Source organism: Trichomycterus rosablanca, chromosome 5 (genome assembly GCF_030014385.1).
Source record: "Trichomycterus rosablanca isolate fTriRos1 chromosome 5, fTriRos1.hap1, whole genome shotgun sequence".
Classification (NCBI taxonomy): Eukaryota; Metazoa; Chordata; class Actinopteri; order Siluriformes; family Trichomycteridae; genus Trichomycterus; species Trichomycterus rosablanca.
The window spans coordinates 39,182,372-39,209,179 of record NC_085992.1 but is presented as its reverse complement, the minus strand read 5'-3'; the positions used below and the strand labels follow the sequence as shown (position 1 = coordinate 39,209,179).

At 40.0% G+C, this 26,808-nt stretch overlaps 1 protein-coding gene across 2 annotated transcripts in view; it reads left to right on the top strand.

Annotated features, from left to right (window-relative positions):
* The first annotated feature begins 466 nt into the window (after window positions 1-466).
* prkg1a (protein kinase cGMP-dependent 1a) overlaps window positions 467-26,808 on the top strand; it is a 137,641-nt gene continuing 111,299 nt past the window's right edge. Inside the window, exon 1 of one of the 2 annotated variants that reach the window (XM_062996155.1) lies at window positions 467-723. In XM_062996155.1, the coding sequence (XP_062852225.1) occupies window positions 467-723 (257 nt within the window). Of the gene's footprint in view, window positions 724-18,637; window positions 19,074-26,808 lie in introns of those variants that run through there. The other variant, XM_062996154.1, reaches the window with a different exon arrangement.

The following is a 26,808-nucleotide window of genomic DNA, read 5'->3' as shown; positions in this document are numbered from 1 at the left end:
ACCACGTGACCCCGCCGGCTGGACTCAGAGCAGTGAGTTGGGCAGTGTGTTAGGGTGAGTGTGTTAGGGTCAGTGTGTTAGGGTCAGTGTTAGTATCAGTGCGGTTTTAATAAATCCAGCTTTACTTCTGTTCGGAAATGGAGGAGTAATCAGAGGCGCGGCGGCGGCGGCACCCTGTTCTTTCCTGTCCTGTTATACTGTTCAGCTGAAGTGACGGGGCGGAAGAAGATCTGGAAGCACTGCGTGGATTGATGAGAGATGATCATCATCCTAACCAGCGTCTTCCAAACTGTCTCAGATGATCTGATCTACAGTGAACACGTGGATTACCGACACCGATCGACTCTCTTACACGCTGAGATCTGAGGACTCTCTTACTGACAGGGCTGATTTAGTTAGAACCATTGCTCCGTGCGGTTGCGCTTCTTGCTTTTCGGGATTAAACTTTTCCCAGCGCGGTTTAAATATGAGCGAGCTGGAGGAAGACTTCGCGAAGATCCTGCTGCTGAAGGAGGAGAGGATTCGGGATCTAGAGAGGCGCTTGGCGGAGCGGGAGGATGAGATACAGGAGCTGAAACGGAAGCTGCATAAGTGTCAGTCGGTGTTACCGAGCGCGCAGGTGATGGAGCCGCGGACCCGGCGCGCACAGGGCATTTCGGCTGAACCACAGACCCACCAGGATTTAACCAGACAAAGCTTCCGTAAATACCCCAAATCTGACAGGTGAGCCATCACAGTGCACTGATCATGAATGATGTCCTGGGACCAAAGTAAGATTTTGCAATAACTTTGCTCCTGCACTACTGTAGAACTGCCAAAGAGGAAGATAAGTCTACTCCTCATCACTTTCTCAAATACATACTATCAATATAGTGATAGCTCAGTGGTTAAGGTTTTAACGGTTATTTTTAAAAGAAATTGTTCCACTCTGCTGAGTAAAAAAGTTACTACTTGTCTTTTGGATAAATAATAGCTGCCAAAATTAGCTCAACTAAATACTAAACAAAGAGGATAAGTGTTAACATTCCACTTTCCTCCCTGTTTCCCTTTGTTTTCTTTTTGGTATTTACTACAAAAGTAAGCGTCTGATTAAAAAATAAATGTCTTAGTCAAATTAATGCAAATCTCAAATATATGAGCTATTGTAATGTCACATAACAATACTGTATAAGAAAACCATGTTTAAAAGCATGTAAAAAAAAAAACAGCAGATAAACAAAACTTTATAACATATTGAAATGTAATATGAGAGTGCAACAACACTAATGCTATAATGACATGACAGTGTGTTTCTTCACTGCAGTGCAAAAATTAGTCACAACACAACTGGTCATTTAGGCTCAAACGGGGGTCCTTTCCCATTGATTAATGCAATACAGGGGGTAATAAATTGCAACAAAACAAAGCAACAGATGGACTGCAGAGTTAGGAATTGTGTACCCACAACGTGCATCTAAATTGTGGGTGTAGCTCCTAAAATGACCCATCATTGTGCAAACACAATAGAAATACCTATCAAAGTGAATGGTAAATATTTAAAAATTAGGACGGGAAATGTAAATTCAACCAGTCAAAAGAAGATGGTTACTGGCTTGTCAAACATGTTTGGGTGTAGTGTGTATTTGGAGCATAGCTTTGCAGGGAAGAGTACAAGTGTGGGATTAATCTGATTGGTTGTTGGGTGTTAGAACCATTGGCATTAAGTGTTTTGGCAGTATTCACATTTACATTTGTGGCATTTAGCAGATGCATTTATTTAAAATGACTTACAATTATAACTGAATGCAGTTCAAGCTATTGTGGATTAAGGATCTGGCTCATGGGCCCAACAGTGGCAACCTTGCAGTGCTGAGCCTTCTAATTACTAGTCCAGCACCGTAACTGCTGAGCTACCACTATCTTTTTATCAGTTTTAATTCTGAACAATAGTTTGCATGAGATTAATTTAGCTGAGGGAGTGCTGACAGTTTCTGAGCTCTCGTAATAGATGGGTATGACCGGCATGAATGGCGCGGCTCTCATTCTCATTTGTGGATGATGACCATGCATCTTTGTGCGCCAGTGAAAGGGTGCGCGAAAGGAAGAAAGAGAGTCTATAATTGATCCAACCCATCATCATGTTCCCAGAGGATGGTGAGCACAGGAAGCTTCTTACATTATCTGCTTTTAGGCTCTAAACGTGCAGCGCCCGCGAGCCTGTCTGAGGATATTTGATACGCCATTAGAGAGCGCCCTGTTTGACCATATGTTCAACACCCTTCCTCCAGTTTCTGCCCCGATATTTCTGATCACAATGATCTTCCCACTTCAACTTTCCACAAATACCCAGTTCATTTGATTACACAGATTTAGGTGATAGATTTTTTGTCACTGAATGTCATGACTAACTTTGTAACATCTGCTTTGGATGTTAGTGCTGAACTAAAATATATTCACAGATGTCATTGATTATTTATAAGCCTCCTATTATATTGACCCTTATGGCCTATGTGGTCACATTTTAATGATATTATGGTCATTTGTTGCACAAATGTCCTAAGGAAAACAATTTTTTCAGAATCATGAATTAGATACTTTGCATGAATATGTTGTAATTAAATTAAATTAAAATTCTAACTCAAGTAGTGCATGACAGTTACTTTATACTGGTACTATAGAAGAACCATGTTTGATTTCTTAAGTATCATTTTATGGATTGCCATTTAACAGGTTGTAATGATGTTACAAAAACTTAATGAATCATTTTCCTTAAATTTGGGCAAATATATTATTCATTTCTCTTTAGCAACCTTGTCATCATGATCAGGGCCTCCCAGTTTAATATACACCTGTCTCAATGTTGCCAATTCACAGTATGCCTATTTTTGAGAGGTGACCAGAGGTAAAGGATTGAATGCTGGTCCCTAGGATGTATGTTGCTGTATGGCACTACCAAAAATAATAAAAGGACCATAAACTGAAGGTTTATTTAGGTAACCATTGGTTGTTCTTTAGTCACAGTGGTCAGGGTCTGTGAGGAGTCTGTCTCCTTGTGCCAGCCTGGTGTCAACCAATTCCCTCACTCATTTACATTTTCATCATTTAGCAGACGCTTTTATCCAAAGCGACTTACAGTAGTCACAGTATACAGTGTGAGCAATTGAGGGTTAAGGGCCTTGCTCAAGGGTCCAACAGCAGCAACCTGGCAGTGGTGGGGCTTGAACCAGCGACTTTCTGATTACTAGTACAGTACCTTAATCGCTAGGCTACAACTGCCCTCACTCACTGCTATAAATTGCCCCTGGGTACAAATATGTGAGTGTCTTTTACAACGCCTAGGGTGTATTCCACCTTGTTCCCAGTGTGTCCAGGTGATTCCAGATGCACTGTTACCCTAATTAAATTTATACATTTATATCAGCATTCTTATATGGCATCACTTTAAATCTTTTTGGATGGATAGGTTTCTTATCACTTTCCAAAAACCTCTAAAAGCATCTTAGGCAGACTGGCATATCTGTGAGTAAATGAGGGACCATGTGATTTCTTGCAGTGGATTGATTCCCCCACTTTGCCGTGTTACTGGTGTAAGGCTCAGGCTTATTCAGTTAAAATAATTTAGAAGGTAAATTATTTTTGAGGTTAGGCACTGATGATGGACCAGAAGGTCTGGCTCTCAGCCAGCATATAATTAATCCCAATGGTGTTTAATAAGGTAGAGGTCAGGGTTCTGTGCAGGCCACTGGAGTTGCTTTTACATCAAACCCACCTTGTGCACAGGAGCACAGTTATGCTGAAACAGAGAAGGAAGAAGACTATTGCCTATAATCCTATAATTTATCGTATGTTATTGATTTAATACACATGTTGTCAATGGGTGTGACATAAGCACTTTAACTCACTTTAACTTTACAATACTGTGACCGTATATTTTCTAGACAATTAAGGGTTAGAGGCCTTGCTCAAGGGCAGGGGTGGGGCTTGAACCAGTGACCTTTCGATTACTAGTCCTATACCCTACCCACTAGGCTACAACTGCCCTCATAAAATAGTCTTGCAAAGTTAGTTAGGAAATCTTTTTTCATTATATTTATTATATTTTATCTATATTTTCAAAATAGGTTTTCCAGGTAATCTGATTTCCTCTAAGTGCTACTGACTATAGTCCATCTGTTTCTCTGCATGCATTGTTAGCCCCTTTCATGCTCTTCTTCAATGGTCAGGACCCCCACAGGACCACCACAGAGCAGGTATTATTTGGGTGGTGGATCATTCTCAGCACTGCGGTGACACTGACATGGTGGTGGTGTGTTAGTGTGTGTTGTGCTGGTATGAGTGCAGAAGACACAGCAATGCTTATGGAGTTTTTACACACCTCACTGTCACTGCTGGACTGAGAATAGTCCACCACCCAAAAATATATACAGCCAACAGCGCCCCATTGGTGAAGTTATAGAAGATGACCAACTCAAACAGCAGCAATAGATGAGCGATCGTCTCTGACTTTACATCTACAAGGTGGACCAACTAGGTAGGAGTGTCTAATTGAGTGGACAGTGAGTATACAGGGTATTCCACTCATACCAGCACAACACACCACCACCATGTCAGTGTCACTGCAGTGCTGAGAATAATCCACCATTTAAATAATACCTGCTCTGTGGTGGTCCTGTGGGGGCCCTGACCATTGAAGAACAGGGTGAACGGGGCTAACAAAGCATGCAGAGAAATTATGACTACAGTCAGTAATTGTAGAACTACAAAGTGCTTCTATATGGTAAGTGGAGCTGATAAAATGGACAGTGAGTGTAGAAACAAGGAGGTGGTTTTAATTTTATGGCTGAGTGTATAAGTCCCCGCAGTGAATTTGGTCTCTGGATGTATCACAACTATGATCTAAACATAAATAATTAAGTAAATAAATTTTAGCTTTTGAAGGTTTATGCTTCACATCCAAGTAAATGTGCTTAGAGTTCCTCAGGAAACCCATTTGTGAGGATAGTTATCTCTGCCCCGCCTGAAATTTAGATAAGAGGCGTAGTATGTATCCAAACTAACTAAATGCACTTTTAGGATTACTTGTTTTCCTGCGCTATCACAGAAAATTTAATTCCCATGCTTGACAGATGTGATGTAATATTTGTAATTACAGATGCACCAATCCAATACTGAGTGCTAATACTGGCCTTAAATATGGGATGAGTATTAAAGAAGTTTAGATTTTTGCTATCTAAATCTGCTGACACTTTCTGCCTTGACCTTGTGTTGACTAACTTAATACTTCATATCCATGCACACATCAGTCATCAAGCTGCTCCCATCACACTGTAACTATTTAAATTCCTGTTTGTCAAGTTTTTCAGTGTATCAGTATTAGTACTGGATTAGTACAGATCTGTGATATTGTTATGCTATAACAAATGTAAGACACTGAACATTATCAATATGAAATCACTAAGTGTTGCCTGGTAAGCCACCACATGAGGGCAGCAAACCCATATTTTACTGTTTCCGATCACTCCCCTTCCAGCACAGTTTGTAAGGAGTGTGGTATGTTCCCCTATGTTCCATAAAGTTTTTTTTGGCTACTTCAGTTTCCTTTCACCTCTAGAAAGCAATAGCACCCACACTAAAGTGTACTGTTTCTGTGTGGTACTCTCAATGGGGCATACTTTGCACCTTTTGTTTGAACATTTCTATATTAGAATGTATATTATTGTAGCTTAAGGTCATTAAAGGTGCATAATAGACTGCCATACTGTAAATACTTTTTTTAGTTTTCCATGTAAATATACACCGGTGAGGCATAACATTATGACCACTGACAGGTGAAGTGAATAACACTGATTATCTTTTCATCACAGCACCTGTTAGTGGGTGGGATATATTAGGCAGCAAGTGAACATTTCATCCTCAAAGTTGATGTGTTAGAAGCAGGAAAAATGGGCAAGTGTAAGGATTTAAGCGAGTCTGACAAGGGCAAAATTTGTGATGGCTAGACGACTGGGTCAGAGCATCTCCAAAACTGCAGCTCTTTTGGGGTGTTCCCAGTCTGCAGTGCACAACAACGAGTTTGAGGTGTTGACTTGGCCTCCAAATTTCACAGCTCTCAATCCAGTCGTCTATGGGATGTGCTGGACAAACAAGTCCGATCCATGGAGGCCAGACCGCACAACTTACAGGAGTTAAAGGATCTGCTGCTGACATCTTGGTGCCAGATACCACAGCACACCTTCAGGGGTCTAGTGGAGTCCATGCCTCGATGGTCAGGGCTGTTTTGGCAGCAAAAGGGGAACCAACACAATATTAGAAAGGTGGTTATAATGTTTTGCCTAATCAGTGTACATACAAATGTAGAAACTCTTTACTTTTGCATTAGTATATTACTTCAGTGACAAAAGAGTACATGTTAGTGCTTCTAATTTTTAGAGTGCACATGCGAGTGATTGTTTTAATGAAGTAAGCATGTGTAATGGATTGGCACACTTTCAGGGTGTATTCCTGCTCTGCACGTAATGTTACTGGGTGGTGCCTGATCCACTGGATACTAAAAACAAATGAATAAGTCCAGAGCGAGGCCGTAATTACTATATACACAGATCAGCCATAACATTAAAACCACCTCCTTGTTTCTACACTCACTGTCCATTTTATCAGCTCCACTTACCATATAGAAGCACTTTGTAGTTCTACAATTACTGACTGTAGTCCATATGTTTCTCTGCATGCTTTGTTAGCCCCCTTTCATGCTGTTCTTCAATGGTCAGGACTCCCACAGGACCACTACAGTGTGGGTATTATTTAGGTGGTGGGTCATTCTCAGCACTGCAGTGACACTGACATGGTGGTGGTGTGTTAGTGTGTGTTGTGCTGGTATGAGTGGATCAGACACAGCAGCGCTGCTGGAGTTTTTAAATACCATGTCCACTCTATTAGACACTCCTACCTAGTTGGTCCACCTTGTAGATGTGAAGTCAGAGACGATCGCTCGTCTATTGCTGCTGTTTGAGTTGGTCATCTTCTAGACCTTCATCAGTGGTCACAGGACGCTGCCCAGAGAGTGAGAGAGAGGAGGGGGGCATGTCTTCCAAATATAATGATCTAAAAGTTATCATACTGTAAACGTATTCCACTCACTAGCTTTGTGTAATTTGTGTAATATGGAAGGGATGTTTTAGAGTGCCCCTCCCTTAATCCCAGTTGATTTGGTCTCCCTTAATGTTAAATTCATGGCTCCAGAGTATCCAAAACTGTGTCCATTTAAAAAAGTGTCCAATAAATAATGTTTGTATTGTTGTATGACCACTGATGCACTCAGGATGTTAGGCATTTAGAGTATGTAAACACAACGAAGTGACGCAGAGTAATAAGGACTTCATGAACCAGATGTTTTTATTTGTATAGTTCAAACACCTTGTTTGTAATAAAAGTTGTCACCACCAGTATTTTAGGCCAGGGGTTTTCAGCCTTTTTGGACACGTGCCCTCCTCCGTGTGCTGACCGAAAACTTTTAGCTACACATGCAGAACGAGTCTGACTCGGCTACCGCTCTGTGGAAATAGCCAGTTTAATTAAGCCTGAGCATTTTAAGGTAAGCGAGTCACACAAAATGTTCTGTAGTAGCTGTTGTTTATTTTAAACCGCGACATTAATTAATAATGGTAAACACGGAGAGATGACTGAGAAAAGAAACTTACGTTTTGCTTCATATGAATCGACTCCTGACTCACTTATACCGATACTGTGAACAGAACACCTCTCTTAAACACACACACGGCCGCTATAACAGCAGTCATTGTTTTGTCACAGATTTATCTTCGCTTTTAGCCCTATTTTTAAGTTTTTTTCCAGACTGTACCGGATAACATTAAATGTGCATGTGTGCGTGGTCAGTGAGACTAATCAAATATGTGTCTTGTGGGTGAAAAATGAATTGCTTTAGTTTTAAAAGTAAAAAAAAATCTCGTAATGTCATGCCCCCCGAACAGGTACTCCCACAGGTTAAAAACCCCTGTTTTAGGTCACTGGTCACAATCCCTTAACTATTTAAGATTGTTAATGACCCACATCTGAGGTTTGCTTATTAGAATTCTATATGTTTTACTGTAAATAGACAATCACAACTCTATAGCATTTTGTCCTGATGTACTGGCACAATTGAAAATACTGTAAACAGCATTAGTCTTCACGAAAGGAGCCAAAACACTCAAATCTATCAAGGAATTTTACAGTTCAGTGTTGAAATGAATGTAAATCCAGTGTTTCTAATTTAGATCTTGTGTTAAATACCACCAAGACTAAGGTTATGTGGTTTGGCAAAAGAGGTCTGGTTCACCAAGCAGTCCATGACATCATCACTGTCGATGGGGCTACTTGAAGTCAGGTCTCTGAGTATAAATATTTGGGCATATGGCTAGATGGCACACTGACATTTTCATATCACATTAGTAAATTACAATCTAATGTTAGATCAAAAATAGGCTCTCTGTTTAGAATGCGGGCCTCTCTTAGCCGATCTGCTAAACTGAAACTTGTACAATGACCATCCTCCCCTTGTTAGATTTTGGTGATGTTATATGCAGGTCAGCTCGAAAAAGTGATCTTCTGAAACTTGACGTACTTTATCACTCTGCCATTCCGTTTGCGATAAATGCTCCATATAAAACACATCACTGTACCCTTTATTCTACTGTGAACTGGCCATCTTTACACACTCGTCGTGCTATTCATTGGTTTATGCTCATATACAAAACCCTGCTTGGTTTGTCTCCTTCCTATTTGTGTCATTTATTGCAAACCTCATCTTCAGTTTATTATACTCGCGCTGCTCGTCGTATTTCACTAAAGGTTCCTAAAACGAACACCATTTTTGGTCAGTCATCATTTCAAGGGGCTGCAGCCATAGACTGGAACAAACTGCAAGAAACTCTAAGGCTGGATACATTTATTTCTAAGACAACTTTTAAAAAACAAATTACAGATAATTACATTTGCCTTTTGCCAGGCTGTCATTGTAAATAAAGGCAGTTCTTAATGACTTGCCTGGTTAAGTAAAGGTTAAATAAATAAAATAATAATACAAGTTTTTGTGCCTAGTTTAAAAGTTCTAATATAAAGTCAATAGTATAAAGAAAGGAAAAGCTTGTTGAATAGTTCTCTTAGTTAAAAGGTGTTTGGGAGAAGACATGACCTCAGTGTTTTTATAAGAGCACTACTGTACTGTTGATGATGTGTACAGATAAATGCTGGCTGAAGGCCTCACTGGGGGGATTAACAACTGTTTAAAGTCTAATGAGAAGCCAGACGTGACACTAATACATCCTTCTAATATAAGATTAATTACCTCATTTAGGATAATTTTTATAACGAGATAATAATAGGTAGATAATCCAGTAATGATTCATGAAATTTAAATGTGTTTATGTCCCCTCCACAGTACTACCAGTTCTGTACCAGTTATGACAATGTTTTCTAGTGACATAAGTGTGATTACTTAAAACAACCACGATTAATTGCCTTTATATCAATATTTGTAGTCTGGTACATTCGCATTACTATTATTGTACAGGCCCCAGTATAAAAATACTAAACAAATATTCGGGTGGCACAGTGTTAAATTACGTTAGTCCACTACTACTGGGGTCCAGGGTTCGAATCCCCAGCAGTGCTATTTATTTATTTTTGTGTGTGTGTGTAAATCCTGTTCATTCCAGTTGTCCACCCAAAGAGCACAGGTCCCTGCTGAGTCTGGTTCCTCTCAAAGTTTCTTTCAGTAATTTTAAGGGAGTTTTCCCTTGCCACTGTCATCCTCGGCTTGCTCAACAGGGGTTTTTGGTCTGTCGGTCCTGGATTCTGTAAAGTTTCTTTGAGACAATGTCTATTGTAAAGAGCGCTATACAAATAAATTTGACTTGACTTGACTATTGGCTGGATGGGCGTGCAGGGCGTCGCGATGGATTGGCATCTTGTCCTGGGGTATGTTATTGCATTGTGCTTAGTGATTACAGCAAAGTTAGACCCACAGCAACCATGACCAGGATATATCAGTGGTAAAACATGCAAATGAAATAAAATAAAGTTAAACAAACACTAAATAAATACATAAATGATTGTAATAATAATAATAATAATAATAGTGGGCATGTCATAGTAAATTATTGTAGATTTTTAAACCAATATTACTGTTGGACGCCAGTAAAGCGTGATCAATTATTGGATCTACTCATTAAGTGTATGTTTATGTCCTGACATATAGGGTATATAGGGTTTTTTCGAGATCCAGCTTGACACTCGACACACTGCAGGCACCCGTGTAATCGTCTTCCCTTCTCTCCAGGGTAATTTCTGAAACACTGGCAGCAAGTCTTGAATACGACTTGACCCGAGTGCCAGTACATTAAAGGGCATCACACATTTACTAACGTTTACCTTGGAGCAACTATGAGCACTTAGTCCACCTACTGACACTTTTTGGGGAATAAAAGGAAACTGGAGTAGTACTTCATGCAGTATGGTGATTTAGGTTATGGTGGTACATTTAGGTGCCTTACAAATGCATGGTCACAAATTTTAACCTAATGGGCTTTTAACTTACCTACTCACATACACACTCTCACTTTGCAGGTGATTGTTTCTTCATAAAAGGGAGTTGTTAGCACTGAAGTATTTTTGTGTGTGTTAGAACCAGTCGTGTTGTTGCTTTCCATCACTGCATATCACTTGTTTAACAGTCTGAAAGGCAAAAAAAACCATTATTTACCTCATTGTACATAAAATATTCATGAAAAGCTGATCTTTTAGTGTGTGTGTGTGTGTGTGTGAGAGAGAGAGAGAGAGAGAGAGAGAGAGAGAGAGAGAGAGAACAAGAACAAGACAGTTAAATTACTGATCACAGTAATTTCTATGGCAAACACTGTTAAATATTAGGGATGTAGCGATACACTCTACCCACGATGCGATGCGATTCACGATACTAGGTTCACAATACGATTTTTTCCCCTGATTTTAAGGTCCACTAGACTCTTTCATTTCTTACTGTTATTATTTATATACTATACTGAGATTTTGACCACTTCACCACACTCAAGCATGAACATTAAATGCTTATCTGCTCCACATGACCGTCCAGATGAAGCAACTGGTGATTAGTTGCCTAGCAATGAGGAAAAGAAAAACTCTGGGATCATTAAAGGACAACAGTCATGTTTAGCTATTTTACCACAGCAGAGGACGCTGTACAATAGCAGAACTTTAACAAAGACATGCATTTTCTATTTATGAGAAAAAGAAAACAAGACATTTATGTTGATACAATTTGTCATGGTACGCCATGTTCTACTTAAAAAATAGCCTTTTTTTATTTATTCTCAGTTAGTCTGAGCCATCCCAAGGCACCGTTTCCACCCTGGCGTTGCTCATGGAGATGCTGCTGTTTATCCAGTCTGAGTGATTTAGGGGTCATTGCGAGAACACTGGCCGGTTTGGTTCTGTGGCACCAGAGATCAGCAGCACTCATCATGTTACACCAGATCCCCTTACAATCGATCCACAGAGGAAGAGCCATACAGGAAAAGTTTATAGAGGTGAAATTCAAAGCCTGCCTCACAGAGCGGTCTTCTCAAGGGCGGAGATAAGAGAAATGATCTCCTACAAACATGACAGAATCTGTCTGACAAGAACAGATAAAACAATTCATGTTCAGCTCTTTTAGATGTTTTCTTTTGTACTAACCATTTAATGATTTCATCCATGAGTCATAAAAACAGGATGTCTTCTGGGAATTTTCATTCCATGGGAAATTTTTAATCAGCTTTCAACATGAAGCTTTAGATAAGAGTTGTATGAATAGCTGATGCAATGGCTATCTTACACACATACATACATACATACATACACTGTAAGTGGGTAATTTTGTTTTTAATTTGTTCTAATTTACCAATAAATTGCACTTCCAGGCATACTTATGTTATATTATGTTACGTTAAGTTTGGGGTTGGTGGTTCAGCAGGTTTAGCCACACAGTTCCACATGCCACTGGTTACTATTTATATAATGCTACTAGACATTTATGTATTAATAAATGTAAAACATGTTATTTTGGCAAACATTGTAAAATCTTTTATTAAGAACACTGATCAGCCATAACATTAAAACCACCCCCTTGTTTCTTCACTCACTGTCCATTTTATCAGCTCCACTTACCATATTGAAGTACTTTGTAGTCCATATGTTTCTCTGCATACTGTTTTAACCTGCTTTTACCCTATTCTTGAATGGTCAGGACCCCCACAGGGCCACCACAGAGCAGATATTATTTAGGAGGTGAATCATTCTCAGCACTGCAGTGACAATGATATGGTGGTGGTGTGTTAGTGTGTGTTGTGCTGGTATGAGTGGATCAGACACAGCAGCGCTGCTGGAGTTTTTAAACACCGTGTCCACTCACTGTCCACTCTATTAGACACTCCTACCTAGTTGGTCCACCTTGTAGATGTAAAGTCAGAGACGATCGCTCATCTATTGCTGCTGTTTGAGTTGGTCATCTTCGAGACCTTCATCAGTGGTCACAGGACGCTGCCCACGGGGCGCTGTTGGCTTTATATATTTTGGTTGGTGGACTATTCTTACTCCAGCAGTGACAGTGAGGTGTTTAAAAACTGCATCAGCGCTGCTGTGTCTTATCCACTCATACCAGCACAACACACACTAACACACCACCACCATGTAAGTGTCACTGCAGTACTGAGAATGATCCACCACCCAAATAATACCTGCTCTGTAGTGGTCCTGGGAGAGTCCTGGCCATTGAAGAACAGCATGAAAGGGGCTAACAAAGCATGCAGAGAAACAGATGAACTACAGTCAGTAGAAGAACTACGAAGTGCTTCTATGGTAAGTTGAGCTGATAAAATAGACAGTGTGTGTAGAAACAAGGAGGTTTTAATGTTATGGCTGATCAGTGTATATTTATCCATATTGCCAAATTTCAAAACATAAAACACATTCAAATTATTCCGGTGACACAACAGATTGCTCTTTAATCACACAATTGGTGTATTTGTTTATAAAATCCAGCATATAACTAGTTTTTTATATAACTAACTCTTTCCCCCAGTCAAGGTCATGGTAAGTCCATCACCACCAAGAAAAATGAGAGAACTCATTTAGAGCTTAAAAATATGGCAGCCCTACTTTACTTAGGCAAACAAATAATTTAAGCAAAGTCTGAACATCTTATAGAGTTTGTCAGGTAACTGTTAGATCTGTCTTGAAGTAAATCAAATGTGACGGCAAAAAAAGTTCCCAGGGATTGAAAATTAGAGCCACTGAAAAACCCTTATGTATGAAAACAAAAGCTTTCACTAAATAAATACGCTGTTTTTTTGTCAGGTTCACTACGTCTCTAATGTTTAATGTTTAAAAATTGATAGGAGAAATGGATAGGAGAAAAGTATTTAATAACTTTAATAAAATGTATATATAAACACTTTACATTAAATAAAACAAGTTCTATATATTAATGCCGCAAATCAAAATGAGCATGTTGTATCTGGTTTACCAACAAAAAAAAGGAACAATGATGTCATTGGTCCTGTTTTCTGTATTGTTTTCTTAAAAATGGTTTTAATAAATGATAACACATTTGCATTATACATTCTGCTATTTAAAGTAGTACAGCAAACGCTTCAAACGTTCCTCTTAGTACAATTTATCCATAAACAAAAAACCAGAGGTGGAAAGAGTACTAAAATATTGTACTCATGTAAAAGTACTATGACTTTAATGAATTTTTACTTAAGTATGAGTACAATTACTAGTCTAAAAATCAAGTAAAAAGTAAAGTAAAAAGTAACTCATTTAAAATGTACTCAGAGTAAACGTTACTTAGTTACTTTTTTAACAGGGTGTCTCTTCTGTGTAATGCAAACAGGACAAGTGGATATATCTCACAGTGATTGTTTTTAATTAAGATATAATAGAAAAAAACATGTTGATACAACATTTAAAATATTTAGGGATGTGTAATGTGTTATTTTAGTACAGACCATCCCATAAAACTTTTTCAAACTGTGTTAACCACTGAAGTTGGCATTAATTGTGGATTCTATAGACCAGACTTCTTTTCATCACCAACAAATACCAAACAAGTCATACTGCAAATCTCATAACTCAAAACAAGGCAAGGTTATGTGGCTTTCACTAAATGACCCAAAGAAAACCTTCAAGATGTAAGACAAAACTTTGCCATTCTTTCACATCAGACTATGTTGTCAAATAACGAAACATCAAACTCCAAACATGTTAAACTTTTAAAATCGCCCTTCCCTACTCTATACCTAGATTACAGCTCCTTTATTTTAGCACCAGTTTATTTTCCATCTCAAAATTCACTGCAGCAGTTTCCCAGACGCGATTGTTTTTTGCGTTTTTTTATTTTTTTACTCAGTAACGGATGTTATTTAAAATGTAGCGAATTACAATTCTTAATACAAAACATACTCAAGTAAAAGTAAAATTACTGGTTGTAAAATCTACTTTAAAAAGTACAAGTACACAAAAAAACTACTTAATTACAGTAACGCGAGTAAATGTGATTCGTTACTTTCCACCTCTGCAAAAAACTAGTCTGCAGGCAGGTCTATTCTTCAGTTGCTATTGTGGGGGGCAAAAGTTGGAGCTCATATAACTAGTTTTTCAATCAACTAACTCCTTCCCACAGTCAAGGTCATGTTAGGTCCATCATCACCAAGAAAATGAGAGACCTCATTAAGAGCTGAAAAATCTGGCAACCCTACTTTACTTATGCAAACAAATAATTTACGCAAAGTCTGAACACCTTATTGAGTTTGTCAGAAAACTGTTAGATTTGTCTTGAAGTAAATCAAATGTGAGGGCAAGATAAACATGGCAAAACTCTTAGGATTGAAAATCAGAGCCACCGAAACACCCAAGTGTGTGGAAACAAAAGCTTTCACTAAATAAATATGCTGTTTTTGTCGGATTACTAGTTCTGTATAATACAGGTTTACTATGTTCCTAATGTTTTATACATATGAAAAGTACTTAAAATATCAACAAAAGGTTTATAATTATTAGTATAAACAATATTTTAAAAATGTGTAGGAGAAAAGTATTTAATTACTATAATAAAATGTATATAGGAACACTTTACATTACATAACACAGTTCCATGAAACACCTTGACGGTGCGGCTTGGACACATCGTCAGTGATGAACGATGTGTATATAGGAACACGATGTGTATATAGGAACACTTTACATTACATAACACAAGTTCTATATATTAATGCTGCAAATCAAAATGAGCATGTTGTATCTTTCTTAACAACAAATTAAAAGGCACAATTATGTCATTGGTCCTGTTTTCTGTAGTGTTTTTCTCATAAAATAAATGTGCATTATACATCCTATTTTGCTATTTACAATAGTATAGCAACCACTTCAAACGTTCCTCTTAGTACAATTTATCCAAAAAAAACAATTAGTCTGCAGACAGTTTCATACTTCAGTTGCTATGGTGGGGGCCAAGAGCTGGAGAGCAAATAACTCGTTTTTCATTCAACTCACTCCTTTCCCCAGTCAAGGTCATGGTAGGTCCATCACCACCAATAAATATATGAGTACTCATTAAGAACTTAAAAATCTGGCAACCCTTAGGCAAACAAATAATTTAAGCAAGGTCTGAGTTTGTCAGGTAACTGTTAGATCTGTCTTGAAGTAAGTTTGTTTATTAGGATTTTAACGTCATGTTTTACACTTTGGTTACATCCACGACAGAAACGGTAGTTACTCATCACAAGATTCATCAGTTCACAAGGTTATATCAAACACAGTCATGGACAATTTTGTATCTCATAATGTAGGTAAACCTTTAAGCAAGTACTTCTTAAATTCAAATTTGAAAAATTAAAAATCATACGTCAAGCAAGTGTAAGTAAGTAAGTTTTGGGTAATTGTACTTCTCCTTGAGTGAGGATTTTGTTTGGTGTACAACTGTCACCTCTAGCAGAAGCACAAATAATGCATTTAACAATCTTGTTTTTATTTATTTGTTTCTTTTCCCCCAATTTAGTCATTTTCAATTTCCTATTCAACATCACCCCTGATCTGACTTATAAGAGCTGCAGACTAGCACACACCCCTCAGTCACTGGCTTCTTCTTTTTACCAGGTAGTAGTAAACTCTCACAGAGAGCAGTAAAGAGTTAAGCAATCATCCACCACTCATGCTTTTGCAGCGACAATGCGGAATCCACTTCAGCTGCGGCCAATTGTGCCTAGACGTCCAGCCGGGTTGATATCACAGCTGAGATTCTAACTAGATAGCCTTTATGGTGGGATTAGACCACTGCACCACGTGAGTCACCATTTCAGATTGTTTGCTGTTCTGATAAGAAGTAAGAAGGAAAACAAACAAACATACAAAAAACCTATTATTTATTCCCAAACACAGACTGCAGAAAATGTTGACTGTTAAACAATGCAAGACTAACAAAGATATTGTCTAATTAGGACTCATTTCTAACTCTAATTTAAATGCTTACATTTTTAAAGACCAAATTTTTTATTCATTTATTTTGACCAATCGTTACATGCTGGTCATCAAATGACAGTCCAGTTTTTTTAAGCAGGGACATTAGGTAAAATGCAAATAAGACACATTTCCAGCATTTAGCACGTTTTATCTGAATTGGCTTACATTTATACGTTTCAAGCAGTTGAGGGTTAATGGCCTTGCTCAGGGGCCCAAAAGTGACAATTTGACAGTGGTGTGGGGCTAGAACCGACAACCTTCTGATTACTGGTCCAGTACCTTAACCACTACTCAAAAATAGCTTTTTATCCAAAGTGGGGTAGCACTGTTGCCTCACAGCAAGAAGGTCCTGGGTTCAATCCCCAGGTGGAGCAGTCCGGGTCCTTTCTGTGTAGTTTGCATGTTCTCCCCGTGTCTGAGTGGGTTTACTCTGGGAGCTCCGGTTTCCTCCCTCAGTCCAAAGACATGCAGTTAGTCAAGTCAAATCAAGTCAAATGTATTTATATAGCGCTTTTTACAATAGACATGGTCTCAAAGCAACTTTACAAAATCCAGGACCAACAGATACAAAAACCCCTGTTGAGCAAGCCGAGGGCGACAGTGGCAAGGGAAAACTCCCTGAAAATTACAGGAAGAAACCTTGCGAGGAACCAGACTCAGCAGGGACCCATCCTTCTTGGGTGGTCTGGAGGATACTTTCAATGAATAAGATTTACACGAATCATACAAACACAAAATTAAAATGAACTAAAAGTTATAACTAGCAATAAGAAATAAATAAATAATAATAGAGTTATTATTCAGTCCAGTCTGTAATAAAGTCTGTAGTGAGTTCTTGACATTCTTGGTGCAAACACACCAGGATCTGTCACATCCGGCAGGAGCAGCATTGTTGGCACGGCAGTCTCGATTTCATTCCTTAACCTCGGGCAGGTAAACAGGTTTCCATCAGAAGGACCTCTGGGTAAAACAACAGAAACTGTAGTTAAAAATGTAAAATGCGAGTTGAGAAAAATATCAGTTTTACAGAGAGTTTTAGACTCTGGCAGCCCTAATTATTACAGCATAGGTGAGGTTAATTGGAGAAACAAAATTGTCCATGACTGTGTTTGACATTAAAACCTGTGAACTGATGAATCTTTGTGTTACGAGTAACAACCGTTTCCGTCATGAATGTAACCAAAGTGTGTAAAACATGACGTTAAACTCCTAAGAAATAAGTAAAAAATATTATCCAAAGCGACTTGCAGTTAAGGCGGCACGGTGGCTCGGTGGGCAGCACTGACGCCTCACAGCAAGAAGGTCCTGGGTTCGATCCACAGACGGGGAGTTTGCATGTTCTCCCCGTGTCTGCGTGGGTTTCCTCCCACAGTCCAAAAACATGCAGTCAGGTTAATTGGAGACACTGAATAGCCCTACAGGTCAATGGGTGTGTGTATGTGTGTGTGTGCCCTGCGATAGACTGGCGTGTTACTGTGTGCCTTGCGCCCACTGAAAAGCTGGGATAGGCTCCCCCCACGACCCTATTTGGATAAGCGGTTAAGAAAGTGAAAGTGTGACTTACAGTTATGACTAAATATAATTTAAGCAATTGAGGGTAAAGGGCCTTGCTCAGGGGCCCAGGTTGACAGTGGTGGGGCTTGAACCAGCAACCTTCTAGTTCAATACCTTAACCACTGCCCTGTGACTGTGAAAACTGTATGTTCAGACTGATTATTTAGATAGGGAAATACGTGTTGCTATGTGATATTGCCATTATTAGAACTGAGAGGAAGAGAAAGGCGGTCAGTGATGTACTTAGCATGCCCCAGTTACCAACCTACTATACTTCCACACTTTAAAGTATGTCAGAAACGTTCAGCACGGTCAGTATCGTAACGCGGTGTTCATACTGTGTAGTATGGTAGTATGTAGTATGTATGTAGTAGTGTGTCGTGTGCGAGTAATTGGTTGTAGCTGAGGAATCCTGAATGACGCACGCTCGCTCGGACGCGCGCACACGAGACGGTGCTGGAAGTGTCAGTCAGTCACAGCGGGAGAACTACATGACATTCTCCAGCACCGATGCGTTCCGATTCGGTTCCCATCATCCAGTCCCAGCGCGAACAACGGCAGCTTTTACCAGCACGTCGGCGTCGTTCCTGAGCTTGTTTAAGCGCAACAAGTGGTTCGTTTTGATTCATTCAGGAGTAGCAGCGGTGAAAGTTGGGAAAGTATCGCGGCTGCAGGGAGCTGGAGATCATGGGCACGCTGAGGGACCTACAGTACGCGCTACAGGAGAAGATAGAGGAGCTGAGACAGAGAGATGAACTCATTGATGAACTGGAATTGGAACTGGATCAGAAAGACGAGCTGATCCAGAAGCTGCAGAATGAATTGGATAAATATCGCTCAGTAATCAGACCAGCATCTCAGAGAGCGCAGAAAGCCTGTGAGCTACAGGAACATCAGCGCACCAAGAGACAGGCGATCTCTGCTGAACCCACCGACTTCCAGCAGCTCAGCCATGTAACGCTACCCTTCTATAAGAAAAGCACAAAGTAGGTGGAAAAAAAACCCTGTTTGTTTTCTGACTTTATACTGTTTATTATTTAACTTACAAATCTTTGTCTGCAGAAGAAGTTGTAAAGCTTTGTAATATTAATAACACCACAGTACTCAGATATTCCTCTTAAATTCTTGGTCAATTAAAAAAACATTATAACATTTTTTCCTTTCATTTATTGTTGGTTTTAAAGATATGGTTCAGTAAGGGCCCGGGTCCTTTCTGTGTAGAGTTTGCATGTTCTCCCCGTGTCTGAGTGGGTTTTCTCTGGGAGCTCCGGTTTCCTCCCACAGTCCAAAGACATGCGAGTCGTAGCCTAGTGGTTAGAGTACTGGACTAGTAATCACAAGGTCGCTGGTTCAAGCCTCACCACTGACCGGTTGCTGCTGTTGGGCCCTTGAGCAAGGCCCTTAACCCTCAATTGCTCAGATTGTATACTGTAACTGTACTGTAAGTCGCTTTGGATGAAGGCGTCTGCTAAATGCCGAAAATGTAAATGTAAAGTGAGGTTAATTGGAGATACAAAATTGTCCATGACTGTGTTTGACATTAAAACTTGTGAACTGATGAATCTTTGTGTTACGAGTAACAACCGTTTCCGTCAAGAAATAAGTAAAAAATATTATCCAAAGGGACTTGCTGTTAAGGCGGCACGGTGGCTCGGCGGGCAGCACTGACGCCTCACAGCAAGAAGGTCCTGGGTTTGATCCCCAGGCGGGGCCGTCCATGTCCATAACATATTTTTTCCTTCCATTTATTGTTGGTTTTAATGATATGGTTCAGTAAGGGCCAATAATCAAAAGACCACTCTAGGGCCGCTCAGGTGGCGCAGTGGTAAAGTACACTAGCGCGCCAGAGTTGGGGTTTCGAATACATCGTATCTAATCTCAGCTCTGCCTTTCCAACTGGGCTGGGCAGCAGCATGAACAACGATTGGCTGTTGTTCAGGGTTAGAGGGTAAAAAAGTCGGATCATGGGTCCTCATAACTGGTGCAACGGCGGCCCCTGCTGGCTGACTGATGGCGCCTGCAGAGGGCTGAGGAATAATGCTGATGGGGGTGTGGCCCTCCATGCACAGTGCTCGTCAGTGTGTGAACTCGACTCGTGCAGGTGAAAAATGCGGTCTGTACTGACTGTACGTGCCGGAGCATGTCATTTGAGAGGCGGCCTCAGTCAGCGGTGAAGGTTCGAATCAGTATAGAGGACGCAATCAGGGTAATTGGACACGACTAGATTAGGGGGAAAAAAAATTAAGGGAAAGAAAAAAAAGACCAGTTTAAATGCTTCTGTTTTGCATTTCTCTTGAATTTATTACAATATAAACTCTAAGCTTTGTAACAACTGCTTGCAGTAGCCTAGTGGTTAAGGTACACCACTGCCAGGTTGCTGCTTTTGGACCCTTGAGCAAGGCCCTTAACCCTAGTGGTAGCCTAGTGCAGGGGTTTTCAACCTTTTTTAGGCATGCGCCCCCCTTCGTGTGCCAGGCGCAACTTGCGCCCCCCTCGCGCCACGCCCCCTCCCCTTGGTGGAGCAGCACTCGCGTATGCCAAGTGCTGCTTTCGCCACACCCCCCTCCCCTAGAAGTGGCACGGCTTTCGCTACGTCCCCCTCCCCTTGGTGAACCACGGCTTGATCGCGAATGCCTGGTGCGCCAGTCTCGTGTGCCACCGGTTCATAATAATAATCTCGTGGTGCCACGCCCCCCTGGTCAGCCGCTCGCACCCCCCCACGGGGGGCGCGCCCCACAGGTTGAAAACCCCTGGCCTAGTGGGTAGAGCTTTGGGCTATCAACCGGAAGATTGGGGGTTCAAATCCAGGCTCTGCTATGCAGCCACTGTTGGGTCCTTGAGCAAGACCCTTAACCCTGTCTGCTCCAGGGGCGCCGTAAGGTGGCTGACCCTACGCTCTGACCCCAGCTTCCAAACAAGCTGGGAAATGCGCAGAAAGAATCTCATTGTACTGTACACCTGTATATGTATATGTGACAAATAAAGTATATCTATCTTCAATTGCTTAGACCATATACTGTAACTGTAATGTAAGTCGCTGTGGATAAAGGTGTCTGCTAAATGTAAAAAATTTAAATGTAACTGCTTAAAAACTGAAGTAGATCAAGGAGTGATAACGGTTATGGAATTTTCTCCACAGTCATCAGATCTAAACTCCTACTGAATTACATAGATACTTGAACACAGAGAATGGCAGGCATTCGTTGACATCTCAAGATGTTCCTTGGAATATTGTGAATCCAAGCTGGGATAACATGGATTATTAGATTCTGCATAAACTTTTAGAGTCCATGTCAGTTGACTCCATGCTATCATTAGAGCAAATACTAAACACTAGTAAATACTAATAAATTCTAAAATTGTTGAACTTTTTACTCAATTTGTACTGAAAAAATCTGTATACATTTGAGGTTCTAGTGAAGAACGCCTGAACTGATGTTCATGTCCATTCCATAGCTGTTCAGTGGGACTGAGGTCAGGGCTCTGTGCAGTCATGCTTGAACAGGAGAGGGTCATAAACCAATGTTTATCACATAGATTTAAATACAAATTTTAGTTAGTTATCATCTAAAAATGAACAATCTAAAATGGTCAGCTGGACCTGCTCAGCATTTTTCAGAAAAAATATCTGAGCAAACCCAGCTGACCTTTATTTTGGATTGCTTCTAAATAGGTTATTGGTTTAAAGTTATTGTCTTGAATATAAAACACTGTAAGATTAACCAGTTCAAAATGTAGTGTCCCAGCCCAGTTGGAAAGGCAGAGCTGAGATTCGATACCGCTGCACCACCTGAGTGGCTATGCTCGCTCGTTCTTGAATCAAAATACCACTGACATTTTAAGATACCCTACTATTGAGGATATTGAGGCATCTAGGATTTCCTTCCCGGGAGCGCGCATAGGATGACGTAAAATGCTGTATATGTAGAGAGCTCCCTAGGTTTTCGAACACACCCATGGTGTGTATTCAAAAACAGCCCCTGGCCAACTTGCACTCAAACTCCAAATTAAAGCAAACACCATCCCTGTTTCAGACGTTAACCCTTTGTATTATTTAAAAGTTTTCCTGTGCTGGTTGGAACTGTGGTGCTCTGTAAAGAGAACTAAATGTGCACTGACAGTGGGTGAATTCGAATTTATCACTCTGTACCTGCTCATCTGTCTATTGAAATAACCATTAACTGTTAGCAATGAATGTAAGAACCGTTTTAACCAATGGCATTCATTAAAAATACAAAAGGAAAAACAGGATGATGGTGTATTTGTAACACAATGTGTTTAGGAACTGTTAAGAGTAAAAAGCAGAATTGCTAATGCCTAATGTCCATTAACAATGAGTACAACCTCAATTTATCCATTCACAAATTTAATCTGTGGCCTAAATAAAAAGACTATAATTGTAATTTCTTGATTTAGTTGCTTTAATTATTATGCTGAAATGAAATCTCCATGGCAGGTAATTTAGCTGTCATTAAGGCACATTTTTCATAGCTGAATGATCAGCAATGTGCTCGACACAAACCCATTGTTTCAGCACTGTTCTGTAATGCGGCCTCTTCATTCCTGGTTACCAAGGGTAAGATAGTTCATTTGCTTATCAAAGCAGAGGTATGGAAATCATTCCTGGACGTTGTGTTACTGATGTACACTGATCAGCCATAACATTAAAACCACCTCCTTGTTTCTACACTCACTGTCCATTTTATCAGCTCCACTTACCATATAGAAGCACTTTGTAGTTCTACAATTACTGACTGTAGTCCATCTGTTTGTCTACATACCTTTTTAGCCTGCTTTCACCCTGTTCTTCAATGGTCATGACCCCTCACAGGACCCCCACAGAGTAGGTATTATTTAGGTGGTGGATCATTCTCAGCACTGCAGTGACACTGACATGGTGGTGGTGTGTTAGTGTGTGTTGTGCTGGTATGAGTGGATCAGACACAGCAGCGCTGCTGGAGTTTTTAAACACCTTACTGTCACTGCTGGACTGAGAATAGTCCACCAACCAAAAATATCCAGCCAACAGCACCCCGTGGGCAGCGTCCTGTGACCACTGATGAAGGTCTAGAAGATGACCAACTCAAACAGCAGCAATAGATGAGCGATCGTCTCTGACTTTACATCTACAAGGTGGACCAACTGGGTAGGAGTGTCTAACAGAGTGAACAGTGAGTGGACACAGTGTTTAAAAACTCCAGCAGCGCTGCTGTGTCTGATCCACTCACACCAGCACAACACACACTAACACACCACCACCATGTCATTGTCACTGCAGTGCTGAGAATCATCCACCACCTGAACCTGCTCTGTAGTGGTCCTGTAGTGGTCCTGACCATTGAAGAACAGGGTGAAAGCAGGCTAAAAAGGTATGTAGAGAAACAGATGGACTACAGTCAGTGATTGTAGAACTACAAAGTGCTTTTATATGGTAAGTGGAGCTGATAAAATGGACAGTGGGTGTAGAAACCAGGAGGTGGTTTTAATGTTATGGCTGCTCAGTATATAATGTTTTATGTTAGGATTGTTTTAGGTGTAAAATATGTGTGATCCACCAGTTGACCTAAACAGTCTGATGTGGAATGGATAGCTCTAATGTAATTAGCATTTCAAACAGTAAACATATCATCCTCTGTTACAGGAAGTCTGGCATGGTTGTAACTTTGCTGCTTGGTTCAACGTAGTAATACAATCAAAAGCTGTACATTTCAATAAAAAAAAACTACCTATTTATCAATTTTATCAATTTATCAAATTTATCAATGCTTTATTGAATGTTATTCAATTCAGGTACATACAAGTTCAAAATAACTGTTGTAAATAATTGCTAGATAGCAAAAAACATAGAACATAAATACTCTAATTAAATATTTCCAGATTGAATGTGTTCAATGTCAAACTTTTATTATTCTGATTTTAACTTTAAAATCATCTAGACTAGGGCTGGCACCGATTCGATACTCTGTATCGGTATCGGTCCGATATTGGCCCAAATCACTGGAAAAAAACGTGTAATCCTATCCGATACTGTTGCTTAATGTAAATAACACTTGATGTAAATAAGACCATTGTTTGTGTGTAAAACAAATAACACACGAAGATACGTTCCAACAGAGTGCCAGCTCACTCAGCAACTACCGTAACAAGGTGCATCTTGATGGCATCATTAGCATGTGCCACTGATCTACAACTCATCTGCAACAGCCATTCAGAAATTAAAACACACTGATCTACTTTAGCATTTTAAAAAATCATCACTACTGCCACATCTAAACACTGTTTCAACACAATAAAAATCACTTTATAAATGATAAATCGCTCACCTGAGATAAAGAAAATCTATCTTGTCCCGGCTTGGAGATCTCTCACATCCTCAAGGATGAATCCATTAGTGTTATGAAATAAAACAAACGACACCGTTTCCAGTTTAGCCACAGATGTCCTCTTCAAAATCCAGCAGGGTTTAATCATCTAAACACGTGACAGAACTCTAATGGAAAATCTCAACCAAACTCTGCGTCATTTCTAATTGGTCCATCGTATTGGATTGACATCCACATCTTCCAATTGTAGACACTTTGGATGAAACGCCGTAAAGCGAGATGTGCCACGTGAACAACAGCTCGAACGTAAGTGAAACCAAAAATGCAGTTTTGCTTAACCTACAACCTACAACTTGCTTAAGTTGTAGGTTCTGTATTTATTCCTTTAGAATATTAGTTTCACAGTCTGAGCATTGTTATTTAGATAGCTAGCTTAACCATGGTGCATTAAGACATGTATTATCACTGCATAGTTGTTTGAGAGGAGAAATGACGGTATCAGATTGGTATCGGCAGATACTCATTTTGCAGTATAGGTATCGTATCGGACATAAAAAAGTGGTATCAAACCAGCCCCGAACTAGATCAGTGGTCTTAAATGACTAACCTGAGCTAAGATGTAGCCTTCATGTTTTGAGTTACAGTTCTGTGCAAAGGCTACTGAATTGTTAATTGTGTTAAGAAAGAATAAAGAACCTGGCAAAGATCTTCACATGTAACATCTTGTCTCTCCAGACAAAGATCAGAAATGTCTAGACTATGGTTGTCTCTGTGGCACTTTATAGATGTGAACACTAGACAATAAAATAGCAGGACATGAAGAATATTGACGTCTTTGTCAAAGACTTTTGAGAGTTCCTCAGGTAGCAAAAAAGACAAAGAGAAAAAGATCCTCAGCCAAATCAAACCTATCCTCTCACTCGAAGCCCAGACAACCAACTGAATTTCTTTATTTTGAACACACTGTAAGAGTAACCAATTCATTAATAGACAATTCTGCATGAAATAAAAGATAAGAGGACGAGGACTGCCAGCAAAAAGATGGCCAGATGTATCCAATTATAAGGATTAACAAACAATCCATTAGAGAAACACCATTAATATGACTCCTTACTGACACAAAATACCTTCTAACAGGTGTCTAATATGTCTAATAATATTTAAATAATACATTACACTGATCAGCCATAACATTATGACCACTTCCTTGTCTCTACACTCACTTTTATTACCATATAGGAGCACTTTGTAGTTCTACACTTAATGACTAGAGTCCATCTGTTTCTCTACATGCTTTTTTAACCTGCATTTACTCTGTTCCTCAATGGTCAGGACCCCCACAGGACACAGAGTAGGTATTATTTAGGTGGTGGATCATTCTCAGCACTGCAGTGACACTGACATGGTGGTGGTGTGTTAGTATGTGTTGTGCTGGTATGAGTGGATCAGACATAGCAGCGTTGCTGGAGTTTTTAAACACCGTGTCCACTCACTGTCCACTCTATTAGACACTCCTACCTAGTTGCTTCACCTTGTAGATGTAAAGTCAGAGACGATCGCTCATCTGTTGCTGCTGTTTGAGTTGGTCATCTTTGAGATCTTCATCAGTGGTCACAAGACGCTGCCTGTGGGGTGCTGTTGACTGGATATTTTTGGTTGGTGGACTATTCTCAGCATTGCTGTGTCTTATACACTCATAGCAGCACAACACACACTAACACACCACCACCATGTCAGCGTCACTGCAGTGCTCAGAATGATCCACCACCCAAATAATACCTGCTCTGTGGTGGTCCTGGGAGAGTCCTGACCATTGAAGAACAGCATGAAAGGGGGCTAACAAAGCATGCAGAGAAACTGTTGGACTACAGTCAGTAATTGTAGAACTACAAAGTGCTTTTATATGGACAGTGTGTGTAGAAACAAGGAGGTGGTTTTAATGTTATGGCTGATGGGTGTATTTAAATAACATGAATGCAGATTAGCACTTTATCTGAGTTTGTGATTTTGTGCACCCAGCTGGCGCATGCACACTGAGGATGGTTGAGTCTTAAATCATCAACAAATCACCACTAAAAGTTAATCCCAGCAAGACAGAGCTGCTATTTATTCCTGGAGATCAGTTTCCTCAAGACATAGTCATCCCTCTTATTAACTCCCAGATCAAATCATTTGATAATGTACAACTCAGTGTTGTCCTGGATAGCCAGCTGTTCTAATCTACTCATGTAGCTAACATGACAAGATCATGCTGGTTCCTCCTCTACAACATCAAGAAGATTTGATCATTTCTCTCTATGGAAGCCACTCAGATTCTTGTCCAATCACTTGTCATCTCAAGGTTGGACTACTGCAACTTCCTTCTGGCAGGTGTTCCTATGTCCACTATTAACCACCT